The sequence below is a fragment of the Aethalodelphis obliquidens genome, unplaced genomic scaffold, assembly GCF_003676395.1.
Source record: "Aethalodelphis obliquidens isolate GAN/ISIS:26980383/991018 unplaced genomic scaffold, ASM367639v1 scaffold8, whole genome shotgun sequence".
Classification (NCBI taxonomy): Eukaryota; Metazoa; Chordata; class Mammalia; order Artiodactyla; family Delphinidae; genus Aethalodelphis; species Aethalodelphis obliquidens.
In genome coordinates this window covers 64,278,077-64,298,993 of record NW_020837952.1, presented here as the reverse complement: position 1 = coordinate 64,298,993, position 20,917 = coordinate 64,278,077, and the positions used below count along the sequence as shown (strand labels likewise).

The 20,917-nt window shown below is 54.1% G+C and overlaps 1 protein-coding gene across 2 annotated transcripts in view; it reads right to left on the bottom strand.

Annotated features, from left to right (window-relative positions):
- Positions 1-4,587: 4,587 nt before the first annotated feature.
- Positions 4,588-20,917, bottom strand: part of MOV10L1 (Mov10 like RNA helicase 1) — a 32,404-nt gene continuing 16,074 nt past the window's right edge. For both annotated transcript variants that reach the window (XM_027108059.1, XM_027108060.1), the window contains 13 exons: positions 14,156-14,214; positions 13,605-13,702; positions 13,098-13,206; positions 12,645-12,814; positions 12,002-12,148; positions 11,414-11,535; positions 11,151-11,250; positions 10,880-11,044; positions 9,371-9,544; positions 6,829-6,978; positions 5,966-6,073; positions 5,273-5,410; positions 4,588-5,181 (listed from right to left, as the gene is read on the bottom strand). In XM_027108059.1, coding sequence (XP_026963860.1) covers positions 5,086-5,181; positions 5,273-5,410; positions 5,966-6,073; positions 6,829-6,978; positions 9,371-9,544; positions 10,880-11,044; positions 11,151-11,250; positions 11,414-11,535; positions 12,002-12,148; positions 12,645-12,814; positions 13,098-13,206; positions 13,605-13,702; positions 14,156-14,214 — 1,636 coding nt within the window. In that variant the 3' untranslated portion in view covers positions 4,588-5,085. The remainder of the gene's footprint in view (positions 5,182-5,272; positions 5,411-5,965; positions 6,074-6,828; positions 6,979-9,370; positions 9,545-10,879; positions 11,045-11,150; positions 11,251-11,413; positions 11,536-12,001; positions 12,149-12,644; positions 12,815-13,097; positions 13,207-13,604; positions 13,703-14,155; positions 14,215-20,917) is intronic.

Here is a 20,917-nt window from a genome sequence, read left to right as displayed (position 1 = left end):
CCGGTGATGACTTGGCAAAAAATATTTAAATAAAATGAATGAACAATGACTGGTTCTTCCTCTTCCTCAGGGCAGGGAGGAGGGGGAGGCCGAGTGGGGGGCTCCCCTCGCCCGAGGGTCGGCGGTGGCTGCACGCGGCGGAGCTGCGGTGGGGCCGGCCGCGTCCTGGGCCCCCGTCTTCCAGCCCCGCGTCCGGGAGCCGCCCCGCGGAGAGGGGGGTTCCTCGTCCGCCTCCCGCACCCGCTCTCTGCTCTCTACCGAAGCCTGGCCGCCACCGTGGGCGCTGAGGCTCCCACCCACCCGGGCTGCTGCGGACGCAGACGGGGGACTGCCGCCCCCCACGCAGGGCAGCCGGCCGGCGGACGCTGCGGGGCGTCTCCTCACGGCCTGTGCACGGCAGCCGTCGCCCCGGTGCCCCCCCCCCCCACCCCGCGTCACCTCCACGCGGTCCCGCGGCCTCTCTAGCCCTGCACCTCCTCCCCATCACCCCATCCGTTTGCCTTGGTCAGTGGCATTCTCCCGGTCGGCCTGTGCCCGTATCTTCCTGACCTTTACCCCCTCCGCTCCGACACCCCCGTGCCCACCTTCAGGCACCACCCCTCTCGCACCCTCCTAGGTTCGGTCTCTGGCGCAGAGCCCAGCTGCCACCTTCATGCAGACTGCCTGCAAGACTCGCTGTATCACCTCTTACTCTTTCATAAAAGGTCCCCATCCCACTGTAATAGGATACACACGTGCTCTTTGTAAAACATTTAGCATAGCTGGAGTTTCAACTTCACTCAGTAATTCATCCGGGGCTTCCCTGGTGGCGCAGGTGTTGAGAGTCCGCCTGCCGATGCAGGGGACACGGGTTCGTGCCCCAGTCCAGGATGATCTATTTAGGCTGCGCCGGGTCTTAGTTGCAGCATGCAGGCGGAATCCAGTTCCCTCACCAGGAATGGAGCCCGGGCTTCCTGCATTGGGAGCGCGGACTCTTAGCCACTGGACCGCCAGGGAAGTCCGGGGGTCGCTGTGCCTTTGAAGACTCACCAGTGTTTCTGGGCGACGCCCACCCGTTCTACCTGTGTACTGCTCACTGAGGGAGTCGGGCTGCTTCCATCCCCAACAACCCAGACACCTCCAGTCAGGGCTGGCCTCTCCCCTGCAGCAGCACGTTTCCGTGATCCCACATGCTGTTGGAGGCCCCCCACATTCTCCTTTTCCCTCATTTAATGACTTAGGTATTCATGGCCTTTCCTTTTCCGTATGCATTTGGAGGATGGGAAGGTGAAGTCTGCGCTGCCTCAGGCTGTTCCATGCGTGGACAGGGCACGTCCGTCCATTTACTTGCGTCTTCTGTGCCTCGTGTGATAGAACCATCGTTTCTCTGTAGCGTCTCGTTGGTTCCTCAGGTTACTTCCAAGACACCCTGTAGTAGTTCCGCTGCAAACAGCCGCCGCTTTCTGAGGTGTATTTCAGTTGGTTAGTCTGGTTAGGAGAAAAACCGCTGGTCTCCACGTGCTCTCAGAATTGGCAAGTGGCTATGGCAGGTGGCAGAGGTGCCACTGGAGCACAGCGGGTGCGCGGCGGATGCTGGCAGGACGAGCGCACAGGACCCACAGGACAGAGGGCGCAGCTGGAGCTGGCGGCCCTGCACCCCTACCCCATTACGGCAGCCCCTCTGACGCTGTCCTCATCTCAGAGAGGGGCCTGGGTGGGGAGGTGACACCTGGACAGGGGTTCTGACCCTGCAGAGTCTCCAAGCTCCACCCTCCCTGCCGCCTGGGCATGGGTGGACAGCAAGGGCTGCTCCGGTCCTCACCCCCGGCCAGCCCAGACTGGGAGGCTACTCTCCCCAAATCCTGTCTCTGGGGCAGGATGGCATTAGGGGAGCAGCCTGCCCTTTCTCGTGCTGATCCATTGACATGTGGCTTTTGACACATGGAAGGGCTTTGGAAGGTTGAGGGACATTATTACAGTAAAACCTTCATTCTCATCTCTATTTAGGTGACGTTTTATCAGCTCGCATATCAATGAAGACGAAAAATAGGAAGAAAGCCTAACGCTCGAACCATGTCTTATCACTTGGGCGAACCCCAAGTAATGTTCGCCCTTGAAGACGGGAGGCTCAACTGACGCATTTCCAATTCTACTTCCACATTCAGTTACGAAAATTGCAATGTCTGTGCATCGTGTTGATTGAGTACGTACCTAACGATTCTGAGAACACAGAGGAAGTTTTTGTTCCCAGGTCTGGCCTCATGGTCTCACAGATTAGGACAAACGACCCCCTCGATGTACTGCAGGTATTTTGTCTGGGAGCAGCCGAGGGTGCTGGATAGGACAGGCCATGGCACAACACGGCGGAGGGTCATCTCACCCCACGCTTGGACAGCAGGTGGGCTAGGAGCTCTGCCCCACCGGCCCCCTCACTCTGGAGACTGGAGCCGCCGCCCTGGGGCGCCCAGACACCTGGTGGAGGAGGTGGAGCTGGTCCACTCGAGTCTGCGGCACTTCTGCTGGCCCTTCGTTGGCCAGAGCTCTCAGCTGGCCCCGCGGGGCTGGGTGGGGCGGCGGGCCACAGCCCACCGTGTGCCCGGGAGAACAGACCCTCTGTGACGCCATAACTTCCAACCCAGCACATTCTGCACTGGGGTGCAGTTCTGTGGGAAGGAAGAATAACATGACAATTACAGCTTTGAAAGGACAGCTTGCTGGGGTCCTTTTTAAGTGGACGAGGGCGAGCGTCAAATTGCAATGGCATTTTGAATCTGCCGGAGATGCTGAAAAGGCTGCTGGAACTGTTCTACTTTAAAATGGCAACAGTTACAACATGCTGGGCATGAGCAACTTTAAAAAATGAAGAAAAAGCTTGGATAACTTACAAACGAGGGGCAGGACACACAATTTCCAAGTTTCACTTAGGGGATCTCTGTGCAGCCACACCTGCCCACGGTGTTTTTTTTTTTTCGCTGTGTGGGGTCTTCATTGCTGCACGCAGGCTTTCTCTAGTTGCAACGAGCAGGGGCTACTCTTTGTTGCAGTGCGTGGGCTTCTCATTGTGGTGGCTTCTCTTGTTGTGGAGCACGGGCTCTAGGCACGCAGGCTTCAGGAGTCGTGGCACGTGGGCTCAGTAGTTGTGGCTCACGGGCTCTAGAGCACAGGCTCAGTAATTGTGGTACACGTGCTAGTTGCTCCACGGCACGTGGGATCTTCCTGGACCAGGGCTCAAACCCATGTCCCCTGCATTGGCAGGCAGATTCTTAACCACTGCGCCACCAGGCAAGTCCCCTGTGGCGCCTCTTACCTCTGCTTCACAAGGTCTCCATGCTGGTCTAGGTGGCTCGGCCTCCCACAGACTGACCCTTGGAGGGCAGGCACCATGTGCTTCTGCCCACAGGCAGCAGACGTCCCTGCTTGGGCACCGGCCCCCATCCCCATCCAAAGGTCACATGGGGGCTCCTGCCTGTTCTGGCCCAGCCAGGCTGTGCAGTGCCCTCCTGCCCTTGGCACACAGGTGTGCCCCGAGTACTGCCGCCCCAGAGACACCTCTGGGACCCTGCTGAGGTGTCCCCGGCCCGCCCAGCCCCTTACTGCCTGCAGCCCCTGCCGCTCCTGCCCTGGCACGTGGTGGTGACCAAATCCCGCTACTCGCCACGGAGGATGGAGGGTGGGACCCAGCCGCGTGTGCTCAGCCAACACTGGTTCTCCCCCCACCCCCGGAATTTCTAGGTCTCCACTGTCACCCGTTGGTGTCAGAGGCCCGGCCCCCAAGACCCTGCTCTGGAGCGGGTGGCACGGCAAAGCAGGGTGTGCTGGACTGGGACTCGGCCATGGAGAAGACCAAGGGGGGCAGAGCCAGGTGGCAAGTGGGCAGGAGGTGCAGACCGAGGGGGTTCAGTGGGACCGACTTCCACTCAGACTCTGCCAGGTGGGGCTCGAGGCTGCTCAGGGTGACCTGACAACCGTCCTGGCAGCCCATGCAGGCGGTCAAGGCCAGAACCTTCTCATGTCCTGACAAGCTACTGGCTCTGTTTCTGAACCCAGCCATTCCCCCACCAACTGACCCACAGCGGCCATTTGTGGTGTGTCCGCAGTTAGGAGAACCCAACCCCAGGCCCGGGGGCCCCTGTGGGCTCTAGGCTGAGCCACCGGGGCCTCAACTTCCCCACCTGTGAGCCAGGAGACGGCATTTGCAGTGCTCACAGCTGCCGACAAAGGGACAAGGCCCTGAGGAGCAGGGGCGGGGGCAGCCCGTCACGGGGGGTGCTAGGGTCCTGGGGTGGCCTTGGGAACCCTGGTGCGGACACTGTCTGCCCTGTCCCTCCCGCCACACCCTCCACCTCTGCAGCACCCACGGGAAGGTCTCTGTGGCCCTGCCTGTGGCCTCCAAAGGCTCGGATACAGGCCCCGCCCAGCTGCACCAGGATGCAGGGCGGGGAGGATGCTGACCCCCACCCCTGCCCTGCCGGCCCAGCTCTGGGCAAAGAGCCCCGGAGCCCCCAGGCTTCACACAGCTGGCGTGTGAACTGAACGTGGCTCAAGGGCCTGGAGGCCATGTGAAAGCCTGACCGCCAACCCCAATATTGGATGCGGAGGCCACGCAAGTGTCCCACTCAAGCATTTATTTCGGTGACAGCTGCAGAGACTGCCCAGGGGTGGGCACAGGCTGCGTGCGGAGCTGACAGCAGCGAGAGCAGACATCAGACCAGGGGTCTCAGGCCTGTGGCCACGGCTGGAAACTAGGCAGGCCGCAGCCCAGATGGTGTCCCTCGGGGTGTGGAACGTGGCCTCTGGCCACTGCTTCTCAGCAGGGGCTCTGCTGGGCAGAGAGGGGCGGCCGCACACCCGGCCATGGCAGCAGACTTGGAAATGCGGGGTCCAGTGAGCGGGGTCCCCATGACAGCTCAGGCTCACGCTCAGGGACCACCGTGGGGGGGGGGGGCGGCAGCCCCCTCTTCCCAGGGTGGTCTTACGAGGGGCACTGAAGTTTGCTCATTAAGCTGTGAAAGGAAGGAGGCACTGACCCCAAATGTCATCCCAGGGCCGGGTGGAGGGTGGCTGCAGCCCAGGGGCAGGGCCCGCAGGGGCAGGAGACGGCAGTGCTCACTCCTGCAGGGGCTGCAGCTCGGGCGGCAGGTTGCATCCCGTGTACACCCCATTCGTGATGCTGTACTCCAGCAAAGCCCCGAAACACGGATCCTGACGACACACAAAGGGGCGGGGCTCGCACCTGACAGCCATCCCGCTGCCCCCCTGGGCCCCTCTCCCTGAGCCCTGGGCCCCAGCTCACCCTGACAAGAACATGAGGATTTCCCACCACAATCAGCAAGGCTTTGGGTCTGGTGATTGCAACATTAAATCTTTTTGAGTCGGCCAAGAATCCCAAAAAATATCTATCATCTTCAAATATGTCTTCATTTGACCGCACCTAAGAAACCCAGAGATGGATAAAAATAGTGTTTAAAATTTTTCGGTATGCAAAGAAACTCAATATATAAAAAGCATTTAAAAACGTTCAGCGTCAGTATGACTCCATCTGTGGTCACAGAAGAGAAAGGCAATGGGTGAGGAGCAGGCCTCCCGGCGCTCTGCCTACAGCCAAGGGGGCACTCCACACGCCAAGGGGTGACCTCCGGTGCGGGGCTTGAGGCAACGCTGCTTTTCCTCCTACCTGAACTCCCCAACCTGCCAGCAGTTAACACGCACTGTCCATAAAGGGAATTTTAAAGAGAAGAACAGACTTCTGAGAGCCGAGCCAACCTTCCCGGCCCGCAGGCTCCTTGCCAATCCCGCCCCTTCAACATCCCAGCCCTCCTTCTCCAACATTTAACTACTTCTTCCTGGGTTTCTGTACTTCGTTTTTTTTTTAAAAAGAACACCCTACAGTTAACTGCTCAAGGTGATGGTCCAAGGCCCCTCCTGCCCCCGGGAGGCCCCGCACAGCAGCCAGCCTGGCGCAGGCCCCTGGGACAGGGGTACCTACAGTTGAGATGATGATAACCAGATACTCTTGCCCTTGAAACTCCTCCACGGATCCAACCTTTATATCCATCAGATCAACATTTTGCAAAAGAATTCTGATTTTCTCCACCTTCGAAGGAGATGAGATCAAAGATAAAATTTCACAAATCTGACCATTTCTTTACATATTACAGCGTAAGCTGAACGTTAACCACTGAGCCCCATGGCCTTTCAACCCCTGATCTCGGCTCATCAACTCTAAGCCGCTCACAGCACAAATGCCGATCTCAGGTGCGGTGTACGGGGCCGGGGCAGCACCTCCCAGGAGCAGGGCTTTGTGTCAAGAGGCGAGGACTCCCTGTGCTGAGAGTGGGGGTGGGTCCAGAGCGCCTCCTGGGGTTGGCGGGGAGAGAGCGCCGTCCAGAGGATCCCACCCCCGGGGCCTGAGTGGTTATGACAGGAACCAGGCTGTGTGGCCACAACAGGAAAGCCAGGAGGGAGAGGACGGCGGGGGGACGGTCCTGAAGGGGGGGCAGCTGATGAGCTGAGCAAGACTGGGGGTGTGTGAAGGTCTCCAGAGGTGCTAGTAAAGGAGACGCAACTTGAAATTGTGAGAAGGACAAAAGCTCAGCTCCCGCCAGCACAAGGGGCTGGAGGGTGCGGGCCAGAGGCAGCTCCCTCAGCCCAGGGGACGGGCCTTCTCACACGCAGTGACCGCATGCGCGCCGAGGTGAGGTCACCACGTGTCCCCAGCCCCCGTCCTCCCACCCCGTTTGGGGCACAGGCACAGCGGCTGTACAGATGCAGAGAGAGCCGTGTCCAACTTCCTTCCTCAGACCCCACAGACAGGAAGGCGCAGAGGAGCTGGCTGGGGCAGACCCACACCTGCTTCCGGTAAGGCGTGATCACGCCGATGTCGCCAGCGGACACCTGGCTGGAGATGCTTCTGGCCAGCAGGCAGCAGTAGCGCATGACCTGGACGGCCTCGGCAGGGTTGAACCACGATGGGCTTCGCCCCTCTCGAGCTTCCTCGCCCTGAGTTAGCAGGAAGACAAGAGAATGGCACGTCCATCACAAAAACGTCATTTTCTCGATAGGAGCTTTTGAAGGGTCTATGAACTAGGGAGAAGTCAGGGTGGTGACTCAGCAGAGACAGAGGAGCGCTGCTCTCGTGCAGACTTGCGGTCCAGCAGGACAGACGGATGCTCAGCAGTAAGGACTCGTTCTGGATGCACAGATGCCAGGGGAGGAGGGTTGGCTGGGCGCGTCTCTGAACCGGGACCCCACCCCCTGCCAAAATGCCCGTGTGTCCTGGCAAGAGCAGACCTCGTGGCCCGGGGGAGGCGGCCGGCCGGCTGATACCTATGTGGCCACAAGTTTTTAAAAGCAGAATTTACAGGCCCTCGTTCTTGATCAGAACCTAATACACTCAGAAGTAAAATATAGGTCACCCAAACATCCTTAACCACGTGGAAACACACTTCTTTAGAACTCCTGGGTCAAAAGGGAAAATAAAGTCTCAAGCACCTCGACAGACACGAAGACGCGCGTGGAAAGGCAGAGCTGGGGGGCGTGGCCACCCGAGCCCCTGCGAGGAGCACAGGGGCCACGCGCCCGCCTCGTGGGAACTACAACAAGCGAAGGAAAGGTGAGCAAGTCAGCGAGGGGAGGAGCAGAGATAAAGCTGAGACGAATGAAGCAGAAAACAGGTGAGAATAAAGTCCAAAGCTGGTTTTCCAGTTAGACCAAAGGCTGCTGCCTCTCCTGTAACAGGCCAGACGGTCAGAATCTGAGGCTTGGGTGCAGCCACGCTGCCCACTCAGCCCTGCCGTCTGGGCGCAGGTTCCCGGCTCCCGGCCGCACTTCCTTTAGGACAAGACCCCAGTTGCCTTGGGCCCAGCCCCGCTTGGGCACTCCTGGGGCTCAGCTGCCCCCTCGACTGGGCCCCTCTGTGAGATGCCCTGGGCTGGGGACAGAGCAGTGAGGGAGATGGGGGTCTTTCTGGAGCTCTGGGGGAGGGGCTGACGAGGGGAGCATACAGGTGACACCTGGAGGTCTCATTCCAGGGATGGAGTGCCCTGTGGGGGAGCGAGGGCCCTGGCAGTGCTGCAGCCTCGAAACAACGGACGACAATGCCCTTTTGCTCCAACGGTGGGAGTGGACCCCCCTGTTCCCTGCAACCCAGCCCCAGAGGCCTCACCCTCATTTTCTTCTGGGGGCCCAGAATGGAGCCAGTACACAGTCAGGCCCCAAGAAATACCCACTAAATAAGGTAGCCTTTTTGGCCTCCGTTCTTCCCACAGCGAGCACCTCCGTCCCCACAGCTCCATGGCAGGCTGCCCCGTGGGCCTCGAGTCTCCACTTCCTTCTACACAACGTCTTTGCACATTTACTGCTCCCTTCTACACCCAGTTTTTGTCGCGAATGAGCCTATTGTGACCCTTACGTAGTTTGCAGGAAACACGTGGGTTGCTGTGGGCAGAGCTGACCTCTCCTCAAGGCCAGGCCCTCCACTGGGAGCGTGGGTGCTCTCGGGCAGACCTCCCCTTCTTGGCTGACTGCTCTGCTGCCCCCACCGCGTCTGCTTTGCTGCCCCTGAAACCTGGGGAAGCCTTCGAGCAGAGGCTGGGGGAGCGGCATTCCTGGAGAGGCCTCGTGCCAAGCGACCACGCTAGTCTCCCCACAGGGCCCCCTCTTCCTCCAACTCGCCCCCATCCAGAGGATGGGCACCCCAAGCCACACCTGGACACACGAGCCCACCGCTGACACAGCGGGTCAAGCTAAACGTCGAGGGGCCGAGTGCTGTCCCCGGGAAGGCAGGCTGCTGAGAGGACGGGCAGACACCACTCCAGCCCCAATTCTGCAGGAGAGTTTGGCGAGGGAGGGGCTCACGCCAAACCTGACTTCGGCTTCTAACCACCAAACTCCCAGTACAAACTCCCTGGTTTTAGTGAGCGCTACCGGGCGTCTAACATCTCCCTCTGGGGATCCCCCACCCAGTGAGGCCCTGGGGGAGGGCAGGCTCTGTCCCCAGGATTGGTCCTCCCCCTCGACACCATCGAATCACAGGGGGAAGGGGTGGGGCGGTGGCAGGAGCTTCCTCAGGTATGCTCACCTCCCAGCCCCCGATCGACCCTGTCAACTCCCTCAGGATGCCCCCCTTCGATGCCCACCTCGGGCCACCCCCCTCCGGGGCCTTCTGTGCAGCCACCCGAGTGCCGAGGGGCTGGTCCTGCAGGGGCAGAGCCCCTTCCTCACTGGCTTTTCTGCCCCGGGAACAGCAGGGAGCAAGCCCACCACAAGCTCTCAGGAAATGCCGGGTTAATGATGCTGGGTTAACCACCAGATTCCACATGGTAACCAGGAGACGTGTAACCGCAGGTAGCACTGAGGGGTCGCCCTCCTGCCGAGCCCGGCCCACACTCACCCTCACTCCGTGGAAGATGAGGGGGAAGCCCTTCCTGGGTAACTTCTCCCAGCCCAGCAAGGAGGTCACCACCCTGGGGTCTGCGCAGACTTCCAGCTCTTGGTGGTAGAACAGTCTGGATGGCAGGGCCAGCAGAGCTGAGTGGGACCTGTAGTTCTTCACGAGCTTCGTCACCTGCAGGTAGGAAGCAGGGGCAGGTCCAGGGCCAAAGCTAGCACGCGCACCCGACGTGCCTCCAGGGGAAAGGTGCGTGGTCACCTCGAGTCACACCTGGGCGGCCCTGCCTGTGACGCCCGCCCCCGTCACCTCCACTGGACTTGGAAGCGCTCTTGGCACCTCCACCTCGGGCGACTGGGCTCTGACAGAAAAGAACAGGAGAGAAAGTGTCCCTGTGTGGGGCTGCAGGCTGTCTGCAAGCTGCACCCTGATTCCCTGTGTCACGACCCCGGCCGTTAGAGCAGCCCGGGGAGCTGGTCCTGGCTTGGCTGCGGTGGGAGCCGGGCCCTGGGCCCCGAGGCAGGATGGCTACCCACAGCCAGCCCCCCGAGGCGCCGGGGGACGAAGCGCCAAGACGGGGAGCAAGGACAGCTTTGTTTCCTGCCTCCAACTGGCCAGGAAGTTCACCCTAGTCTTTCCTTCTTCCTGGGGTGAGAAGGCCAGAGGCCCAGGACTCTCCTGTTGACAAACTTCAACTCAGTCACCAAGACAGGTCCAGCCTCTGAGACACTAATCTAAACCCCAAACCTGACTCAGCAGCCCGGCTTCTCCCTGGGCCGGGCCGGGCCCCGCGGTACTGGCCTGGACACCTGCCCGCCGCCCCATCCGCCCTGTGCCCACGTGCCCTCCCTGTTCTCCAGGGGGAAAGGGCCCGTGGCTGACAATCTGGAACGTGGAATAGGCCCCAGGCAGTTGCCCTGACCATCTGCCCACGATCACCGTACCTGGCTTGCTGTTCAAAGTCCAGAGGGGAACCTCTCCTTGTCTCTATACTGGGGGAGCCCAGAGGATAATGTTATTGGCTCACCTCAACAGGGGACCCCATGGACACAAAGCTCCCGAGCTCCAGGGTGCTGGGGGCTCCTGCAATGCAGACCCTGAGGCCCATCCCTCTGTGTCATCAGAGGTCGGCTGAGAACCCAGGGACTGGCACATCCACCGGTACCTCGGGAGACCGCAGACACGCTGCCTTCTCTTCCAGGTAAACTTCCAGAGCTCCCTCCCGTTTCCCACAGCGACACAGACTGAAGCTCTCTTACTGAGGGGCTGGCGCTGCCTGCAAGGGCCGGCCCCCCAGGGAGCCCCTCAGCAGGCCCTGGAAGCAGTTCCTGAGTTCCTGGGACCGTGGAGTTGCTGAAAGTGCCTCAGGTGCACTTTGGGGGTGGTGGCAGAAGGAGGGTGGGCTGCTTGGGCCCTGCCCCTGGGTGTGGCTCAGGGGACACAGGGTGGTGAGCTCCCCCGTGGGCCCCTCTGCTCGAGTCCCACCAAGAAGCACGTGGGGTCCAAGCTCACCAACAAGGGGTTGTAGGCACCACAGGCTCCAAAAGCATCTTCGTCTCGCAGATACGCTGGTCGGGACATCAGTCTCTCCAGCATAGAGACGTGCAGCCCATAGGCCGTGGCAAGTCTGGACTTGATGACCGGTCCGAGCTGCATGGGGTCTCCGGCCAGGATGATCTGTGACACGAACGGGACGGCTCTCGGCATCCGTCTCATGAGCGAGTCCCCTGGTGTGTGGCGCGCAGGGGCCAAGGTTGGGGCGACTACAGCGCATGAGCCTCACCTGGCCGCTGACGTCTGAGACCAGCCCCAGGGGGATGAGGCACTCGGGCTCACTCGCCTGGCCCGCTTCGTCCACAAACACGTGCGTGAAGTGTCCGACTCTAAAGAAGGCACGTTCCCGGGGTCACTCTTGTCCATGTGTCCTGCCCAGCAAGGCCTCGCCTCGCTGCCTGGGGCGCCTGCCCCCACCCCCGGGTACCTCCCGACTCTCCGCGAACACACCACCTCCTCCCCGCCTCTGCCCAGGAAGCCCCAAGAGCCCACCTCAACCCTATCTGGTAGAAGAGTCCCGCGCTGCTGCACGTGGTGATGACCACCCTGAAGCGAGAGGCCTTCCAGATGTCTTCCCCATCTCTGCAATACGGCCTGATGGTCTCTGTGGCGCTCTGTGGGGGCAGGCCGTCTGCCAGGTTACTGAGCATTTCTTTACACTGGACAGTCACAAAGCTGACTGGAATTCTGAATGATAAGCTCATCCTGCTGCCACTTCTTAGCTGTGACTCACTATTGATCTAAGGTTGTTCTTTCTATCAAAGCGTCTTGTGTTTTCCTATCAACTTAGTCCATGTTTTACAGACTCCAGAACCACGACTATAACAGTGAATCCCGCAGATCCTTCCCCAAAACCACCACATACATTTTCTAGATTCAATCTCTTTTGTTAACCAAACTGAGAGCGTTTATAGTAAACCAACAGAACCAAAAAGCACCTGTGCCTCTGGGGAAAAATGAGAGAGTAGCTTCAGCATTTAACATAGCTGGGAACGCCCGGAACGTCACTAAACCTTCAGGAAGGAAACAGTCCTCGTGCTCTGCTGTGGTGTTGGGACAAGGTCGGGGGAGGACGCTCACCTCCTTGAACCTGCAGGTGGCGTTCACACGGACCATGGCGCCCAGCCGCAGTGCCTGGCTCTCGTGCAGCCGCAGGCACACAAGGTCGGCCGCGCTGTTGGAGGGTGCGCACACCAGGATCCGACTGTCCGGCAGAGCGTGGAAGACCTTCCCCAGGACACACGGGAGGCAAAAGGGGACGGGTCAGCGGCCAGTGCCAAGCCCACCCATGAGGGCTCCTGACGTGGACTTGCTGCATGGGCCCACGTCACCCCTCATGCGTCTGAGCCTGGCCCTGCCACTGTGTGCAGGTGGTGGAGTCCCCGTCTCCCAGACCCTAAACTTCCCGGGCCTGGGTACCCACAGGCGACCCGAGTCCCCAGCGACGCAGGACACTGAACACAATGTCCACAACTCAATTTAAATCTCAGTGGAGGCGCCAGACACTTGTGCAGTTTCGATTCTGAAGTGGAGCGACTCCTGTCTAAACGTAGGAAATGAGCTCTTAAAGTCCTATAGCCACATAACAAACTTTGTTAAATACGAAACAACTGGGATTTTTCAAACTCTTTCCAACGTTCTGATCTATGGTTTAAACCGATGCTTCCCGATGACAGGAGCACACAGCTCTGTTTACCGCGACCCCGTCCCCACCCACCATTACCTGTAAAACAGCCTCTATGATGGTCACCGTCTTGCCAGTCCCAGGAGGCCCAAAGAGCACATAGGGGATCGGGCGGCAGTCTCCACTCAGAATCCTCCTCACCGCCAACTTCTGGTTTTCGTTCAGCAGGGGGTTGAAAAACTCCTCTCTCGCTTTCGGGGCTCCGCTGACTGCATCCAAAGGGAGAGACAGGGTCGGCGGAGGTCACGGCTGGTCCCCTCACGACCCGTCCCAGCGCCACTTGCTTCGGGATAGTCGGCTGAGAGCAAAAGCATAGGCCACTCCGCCCACTCCCCGCGTCACCTGTGCAGCGTCACCAAGGTGTTAAGAGTGGTTGTTAACGGGTGGACAAGAGCAGCCCACCATCAGGAGGGTCAGAACACATGTCCCCTCGCCTGCCCGAGATCCCCCCCCACCAAGTCCTGCAGGAGCTGGCTTGGTCCCCAGACTCACCCAGCCTGCCTGTCTCTGTGGCGAACGCCCATGGCCCTGGTGTGTCCTGGGCACCCGCTCGCTGCTCCTCTGGGGTGTGCTTAGTTTGGTCCTTCAAGGCTTTCCTATTCTAGAAAAATCATGCAGAAAAATGGCTTAAAAAGAAAGCTTTGGGACTTCCCTGGTGGCACAGTGGTTAAGAATCCGCCTGCCAATGCAGGGGACACAGGTTCAATCCCTGGTCCGGGAAGATCCCACATGCTGCGGAGCAGCTAAGCCCGTGCACCACAACTACTGAGCCTGCACTCTGGAGCCCACGTGCCACAACTACTGAGCCCGCGTGCCCCAACTACTGAAGCCCGTGCACCTAGAGCCCGTGCTCCACAACAAGAGAAGCCACTGCAATGAGAAGCCCGCGCACTGCAAGGAAGAGTAGCCCCCGCTCACTGCAACTAGAGGAAGCCCGTGTGCGGCAACGAAGACCCAGCACAGCCAAAAAAATAAAAAATAAAATAAATAAAGCAATACCTTGGAGGTGGGCTGTCCGTGGTTTTTGATGTCTTGTGCGTGTTTCCAATCCCATGTCACTTGGGGAGACTGTAAAATGATTTCTTCTGGAAACAACACTTTTAGAACAAGAAAAAGCGAGAAGGTAGACATTACTGGAAAGCTTAAGAAAGATGAACAGAGGCAGCTCGTCCTGAAGAAATTCATGTCTGTGTATTCCTCTCCTCTCTGGCCCTGTGCACTGCTTCTCACCTACAGCATAGTGCCAGCACCGCATATTCTTGGCAACAAAGCCATTTACTTGTCTATTTGTAAGTACAAAAATGAGTTACATTTAGGGGGGAAAGCAGAGTGCAATCATTTTATTTTTAATAACTTAAGCATGCTATTTGTACATAGCTGAAATTGTAAGAAAACACTGAACGTCCCCAATAGAAAGGAAAACACTGGGTATCACATAGTTTTACTTCTAATGTATGAATGAAGAGACTGTGGTTTAGACAAAATTTTACGTGACGCTTCTAAAAATACTCTGGGAAGATGTAACACCGTCATCCCACAAAAGTTAATACCTTTTACGCCCAAGTGGACAACTTGTTCAAGTGCGAAGTGACACCGTCTGCTGGTGGTCCTGTGGGAGAGAGTGATGTGGGTCAGCACCCTGGGACCCTTAAGAAACACTCACATGAGACCAGGCTGGAGGAACCAGCAGGAGTTTTACGAGGAAACTCTCAACACCTGTCAGGACAGCAGGGATGCCTTCCTTTCTGGGAATATTCCTGTTTTAATGTATAAAGTGGACAAGTAGAAAAAGGAGGAAATATAGCCTGTGAACTGTCAGAGCTGCATCAACAGGAAAATAACTTTGATGGTAAAGATTCACTCCTGTGAAATTTACTCAGAACAACAGTAAAAAAATAAACTGAAGCATGTTAAAAATGCTAAGTATTGGGGCTTCCCCTGTGGTGCAGTGGTTAAGAATCCGCCTGCCAATGCAGGGGACACGGATTTGAGCCCTGGTCCGGGGAGATCCCACACGCTGCAGAGCAACTAAGCCCGCGAGCCACAACTACTGAGCCTGCGCTCTAGAGCCCGCGAGCCACAACTACTGAAGCCTGCGCGCCTAGAGCCCACGCTCTGCAACAAGAGAAGCCACCGCAATGAGAAGCCCGCGCACTGCAACGAAGAGTAGGCCCCACTCGCCGCAACTAGAGAAAGCCCGCACGCAGCAACAAAGACCCAACGCAGCCAAAAATAAAAAAATTAAATAAATTAAAAAATTATTAGACAAGCAAAACAGCAGGAAAATAAGAAGCATCCTCATGGGAAAAGTTAAAAGAAACAGACCCAGAAATGAACTAGACACTCAATTAGCATACAAGAAGTTGAAAACAGTTGTTATAAATACATTTAAGATTTAAAGATGGACATAATGGTTGAGCAGATGGGGAATCTCTACAGAAAAGACCCAACACAGCCAAAAATAAAATTAAAAAAAAAATTTAAGTTTATTAGAGCAAAAATTGATTCGCATCAGGCAGTAAAGCATCCCGTTAGCAGACAGAAGAGCTCTGAGGAGATGTTCAAAATGAAAGACTTCTACAGGCAGAAGGGAGCAGGGACAAGGAGGGATTTAGGCCAAAAGGCGGGCTGGGGCAAAGGTCACTGTCCTTGAGGGGACGGCAGGGGTCATTCAGGGAGACGACCCCCCAGTGCTAATCAGGGGGTTCCTGGCTGACTGGTTCACAATTCCATTTCTGGGACAGCCAAGACTGCAATTCAGTAAAACCTCAGTTTGGTGACGTGGGGCTTAGTATAAGCGACTCCACTGTGGGCCTGTTCTCCATTTTTTTTTTATTTTTTTGGCTTTGCCGCACGTCAAACGGGATTTTAGTTCCCTGATCAGGGATAGAACCCCTGTGCCCACTACAGTGGAAGCGTGGAGTCTTAACCACTGGACCGCCAGGTAAGTCCCTGTTCTCTTGTATTTTAACACAACAAAAAGAACAAAAAATGGAAAATAAAATTCCACCTTCAATGGAACAAGATGACCAAAGCTCCAAAGCACAAAAGAAGAGAATGCTCAGAAAGGAGCATCTGGCTTCGAACAAGCAAAGGCACGAGAGTTGGTTCAAGCCACCTCAGAACTCCGGCCACAGGTGGATTTACGGATTTCCGGAAAATGCAGGTCACCGTCAGGGCCCGCTCCCACAGCGCAGCGTTCTGTGGGCGTGTGCGGGGCCAGAAGGAACCGGAGCCTCACCTGCAGGTCCCCAGGCTCCTGGCAGCCCCATCACCCCTGGGATACAATAAACTCCACTCAAGAGGAGCAGCAACCAGAAAAGACCCTCCTAGGACTTAGCAAGGCTGTGACTCCAAGAAAGAAAAGACAACTTAAAGCAGATGAATTAAAGAGGAAGAAACCTTCCAGTGGGAAGTCACCATAACAAAGACTCTAAAACGCCCGAGGAAACCAGACTCCCGCCAACTTGCAGCCCAGCACCTTACCCCTAACAGCATGAAAACAGCATGAAAACACGAGCCAAATGTTTCCCAGGAAATCCTTGGAGCACATTACGGGAGGAATTCACCACACAGAACACCACGTTTTTCATCTTGGGCCTATAAGAAAGGTTCGACAGAAAGTTATCCAGTCGAAATATCCATCTCCTGAATAGGCTGAACAAAAAATTATTATCTCAAGAAATGCCAAAAAGGAAATGAATGTAATAGCTCAGAACAGAAACTGACCCTTAAAATTCCTTAACACAATTAATCCAAAGGACAGCAAGACACTAGATGGTAAAATACCAGCAGTATTTACTAAAACAAAAAACAAGACAAAGACACGGAGATGGAAGCCACGAGAGAAAAGTAAAGCAGCTGGGTGGGAGCTAACACAATGACAGACGAGGATTCCAAAGGAGGACAAAGAACAGAAAGAAGACAGGACTTAAAGGAAGCTCTCCTAGACCCCATACGGCAACGATGACAATTCTCCCACCATCACGGTACAAAGACGTAGAATGTTTATTGCTTCACTGTCTGTGATAGGAAGAAGCTTAGAACCTAAAGGTCCAGCAGGGATAATAAAGACCAGAGCAAAACCCAACGGACTGGGAGTACCCTGGTGGCCCAGTGGTTAGGACATGGGCTTTCACTGCCGTAGACCCGGGTTCGATCCCTGGTTGGGGAACTAAGACCCCACCAGCCACGCAGTGCAGCCAAAACCACCCCCCCAAAACCCCGATAGACTAGAGACAGAGACACACGAGAGAATACTGATGAGGCTGGAAGTCCATCCTTCAATGAGATAAGTAAAGCCGACAAAGCTCTAGCCAAACTGACAGGAAAAGAAAGGGCAGACGTGTTGCCAGTCCTGGGAATGAGAGCGGTAACGTCAGCAAAGACTACAAACACTAAACGAACAATAAGGAAACATCATGAGCAATTTCACACAAACACATGAGATAACGCAGATGAAACGCACAAATCCGTAAAGACACACACACTACCAGAGTCCATGTGGCAAGAAACTAAGGTTCTTAATCTCCTAAAGAAACTGAATTTGTAGTCAGGAAGCTTCCCACAGAGAAAACTTCCGACCTAGAAGGTTTTGCTGGTGAATTCTACCAAGCATTTAAGGAAGAACTGATGAAAGTCATATTTTAAGGCAAGACAAGAAAACTTTAAACATAAACTTGTTCTCTGCACTTTGGCCTCCTCCCTCCGACTAGTGTGTATCTGCATCTGCGTTATGTGTTAACCTGACCTCCCCCATGGCAGAAATACCTGCTCAACCAAAGACTGATTTTTCTCCTTCTGGAGCCAGCCATGTAACTCCTTAGAAGATAACATTCCTTTCTCAGTCCTGTGAGGGGTCACGGTGACCCACCACTCACCTTGTACACGTGCAGACATCTTTGGTGGACTTTATGGACAAGGCCAATGTGTCGTTTCCCTTAAAGACAGTGATTGGTGCAGAACAGACAGGTCAGACGACCTGGGGAGACTCTGGGCTGCAGTGAATGGTAGTTCTCAGCTTAAATACTTATGACCTTATTAGCGTTAGCAGCTCTATCACCTGTATTCTTCCTATTCTTCCTAACAACAAGATTACTGCTTCCTGCATTACCAAATGTGTGACTGAGCCCCCGATAAAAATAATGATGACTAGGTGACCTGAAACAATTGACCAAATACACAGTTCCATAAGCTCAATGACTGCAGCAGAGTAACTCTAGATGTGGGAAGAAGCAACCAGAGGGAATCATTTCCTGGACCATAAATGACTAGAGCGACAGGTGGTCCGGAGGCTTTGGGCTACACTGTTAACAGGGCCTAGTCCAGCACACTGAGGGGCCCAGCAATGAAATCCCCATCTGAGCTGGGAATGAGCATTCCTAGCACCATGGGACAAAACGGTCACTAAATGCCTCCCAAACCTTGGTTGAAATTAAGACTGAAAGGGAGGGGACTGTAACATAAAAAATGTTGTCCATCCTCCAGTTCTACAAGAATCAAGTCGTTAACAACTGCACAGTACATCCCAAAAGGAATTCAGGGAAGATAAGGATGAAGCATTTGTGCTCTGGGAAAACTGGCAGAACTGGTCCTCAGATAGTTAGATATTTTCAGGAGAAAATTTTATAAACCCAGTATTCTGCTTCTCCCCATGTTCAGAAAAGCACTAAAACCATTAGCTAAGGCATCTGTTCCGTGTGAACAGCAGGGACCTCCCACCAACCGTGCTTGCTGCACACACCCCTTCAAATCACACCTATACTGGTCTCCGCCCTACCTCTTGGGAACAGTCCTCAGAGCTTCTGAAAGACTGTCGCCCAGGTTACAATCCTCAGGTTAGCTAAAATGAAATTCTTCATTGTTTCTTAGATTGACTACTGATTAATATTTTTGTCAACATAATACCCATTCTACACAAACTGTCCCAGAAAATGGAAGAGGAGGTGACACCTTCCAACTTACTGTGCGGCCAGTGTTACCTCGTACCAAAATCAGAAAAAGATACTTCAAGAAACTAAAGACCAATATTCCTCATGAACATAGACGAAAAAATTACTACAATTTTAGAAAATCAGATCTAACAATATATAAAAGGAAATTACATCATGGCCAAGCGGGGTTTATTCTAAGAATGCAAAGTTGATTTTACAATCAATGTAACTGACTATCTTAATAGACCAAAGCTGAAAACCCACATGATCATCTCAATAGATACAGAAAAAGCATTTGACAAAATCCCATATCCATTTTTGATTAAATAAATCTCAGCAAACTAGGAGTCTATCTCCTTAACCTGACAGGGCCAAATACAAAAACCTGCAGCCCACACAGCACTAGATGGTTCAAGAGTGAGCGCTACTGGCCTAAGATCAGGAACAAGGCAAGGACGCCACTTCCCGCCACTTCCTACTTAACACCATTCTGGAGGCTCTAGCCAGTGCGAGACGAGAAAAAACAAGATGCATCCAGATGAGAAAGGAAGCAGCAAAACCGTCTTTATCTGAATACATGATTTTACTGTATACACAGAAGATCCTATGTAATCTGTAAAAAGCTACTAGAACCATCAAGTGAGTTTAGCAAGCTGGCAGGATACAAGATTAATATACAAACATCAATTGCATTTAAAGAGTCAGGGACAAATTTGACAAAAGATATACAAAACCTGTACAGTGAAAAGTACAAAGCACTGCCTAAAGAAATGAAAAACTGCCTAACTAGATGGAGAGATATACCATTTCCAAGGGTTAGAAAACTCAATATTAAGATGTCAATTCTCCGAATACCACTCAGCCATAAAGAGTGAAGTAATGCCACTTACAGTAACATGGATGGACCCAGAGATTATCGTACTAGGTGAAGTCAGACAGACAATGACAAATATTATTTGATATCACTTATATGTGGAACCTAAAAAGTAATACAAATGAATCTATTTACCAAAAACAGAAACAGACTCACAGACATAGAAAACAAACTTACGGTTACCAAAAGGGAGAGGGGAGAAGGATAAATTAGGAGTTTGGGATTAACAAATACACACTACTATATACATAAAACAGACAGCCAACAAGGACCTACTGTATAGCACAGGGAACTATGTCGAATATCTTCTAATAACCTATAAAGGAAAAGAATCTGAAAAAAATACAAACTATATAACAGAATCACCTTGCTGTACACCTGAAACTAAAACAATATTGTAAATCAGCTATACTTCAATTAAAAAAAAAAAGATGTCAATTCTCCCTTAAGTGGACCTAAAGAGTCAATGTCGTCCTGATCAGAATCTCAAGAGGCTTTTTGTAGAAACCGACAGGCGGATTCTAAAATCCACATGGGAATACCAAAGACCTGGAACAGCTACAACTCTGCAAGAGAGGGACACAGTGGAGGCCGTGCCCTCCCTGATTTCAAGACTTATCACAAAGGCACAGTGACCGAGACTCTGTGGTGTAGGCTGCAAGACTGACAGACGCACCAGTGGAGCAGAATGGACAGCTTAGGGATAGATCCACATGCGTAGGCCAATTGGCTTTCTTTTCTTTTCTTTTTTTTTGGTTTTTATAAACCTTTATTTTAAATGTTATTTTCATATATGTAATTTAATTGGAGTATAATTGCTTTACAATGTTGTGTTAGTTTCTCCTGCAAAACAAAGTGAATCAGCTATATGTACACATATATCCCCTCAACTGGTTTTCAAAAAGGTGAAAAGGTCACTCACTGGACAAAGGACAGTCTGTCTTTTCAACAAATGGTGCTGGGACAACTGGACAGCCCCCGCCAAATCAATCCATACCTTGCATCACTTGTAAAAATTAACTTGGAACAGATCACAGCCCTAAATGTAAAACTTAAAGCTGCAAAATTTCTAGAGAAAAATGCAGGAGAAAATCTTTGTGACCTTGAGTTTGGCAGACTTCTTAAATGCGTCACCAAAAGCATGATCCATGAAAGAAAAACCGATAAACTGAACATCATCAAAATTAAGAATTCCTGCTCTTCAAAAGGCACTACTAAAAATGAAAATACAAGCCACAGTCTGAGAAAATATTTGCAAAAAACATACCTGATAAAGGACTTGTACTGAGAATATGTGAACAACGCTGAAAACTCAACAATAAAGCAAACGATACAGAACGTGAACCACAGACCCGAGCGGGCACCTTCACGAAGGCCGAGTGCCGGCCAGCGAGCGGAGGAGGCGCTCGGCGTCGGTCATCACAGCAAGGTGAGCCCTCACTGCACACCGAGCCTGAGGAGGAACCACCGAGCACCCCAGGGCTGTGCACGTGGGGAGCACGGTG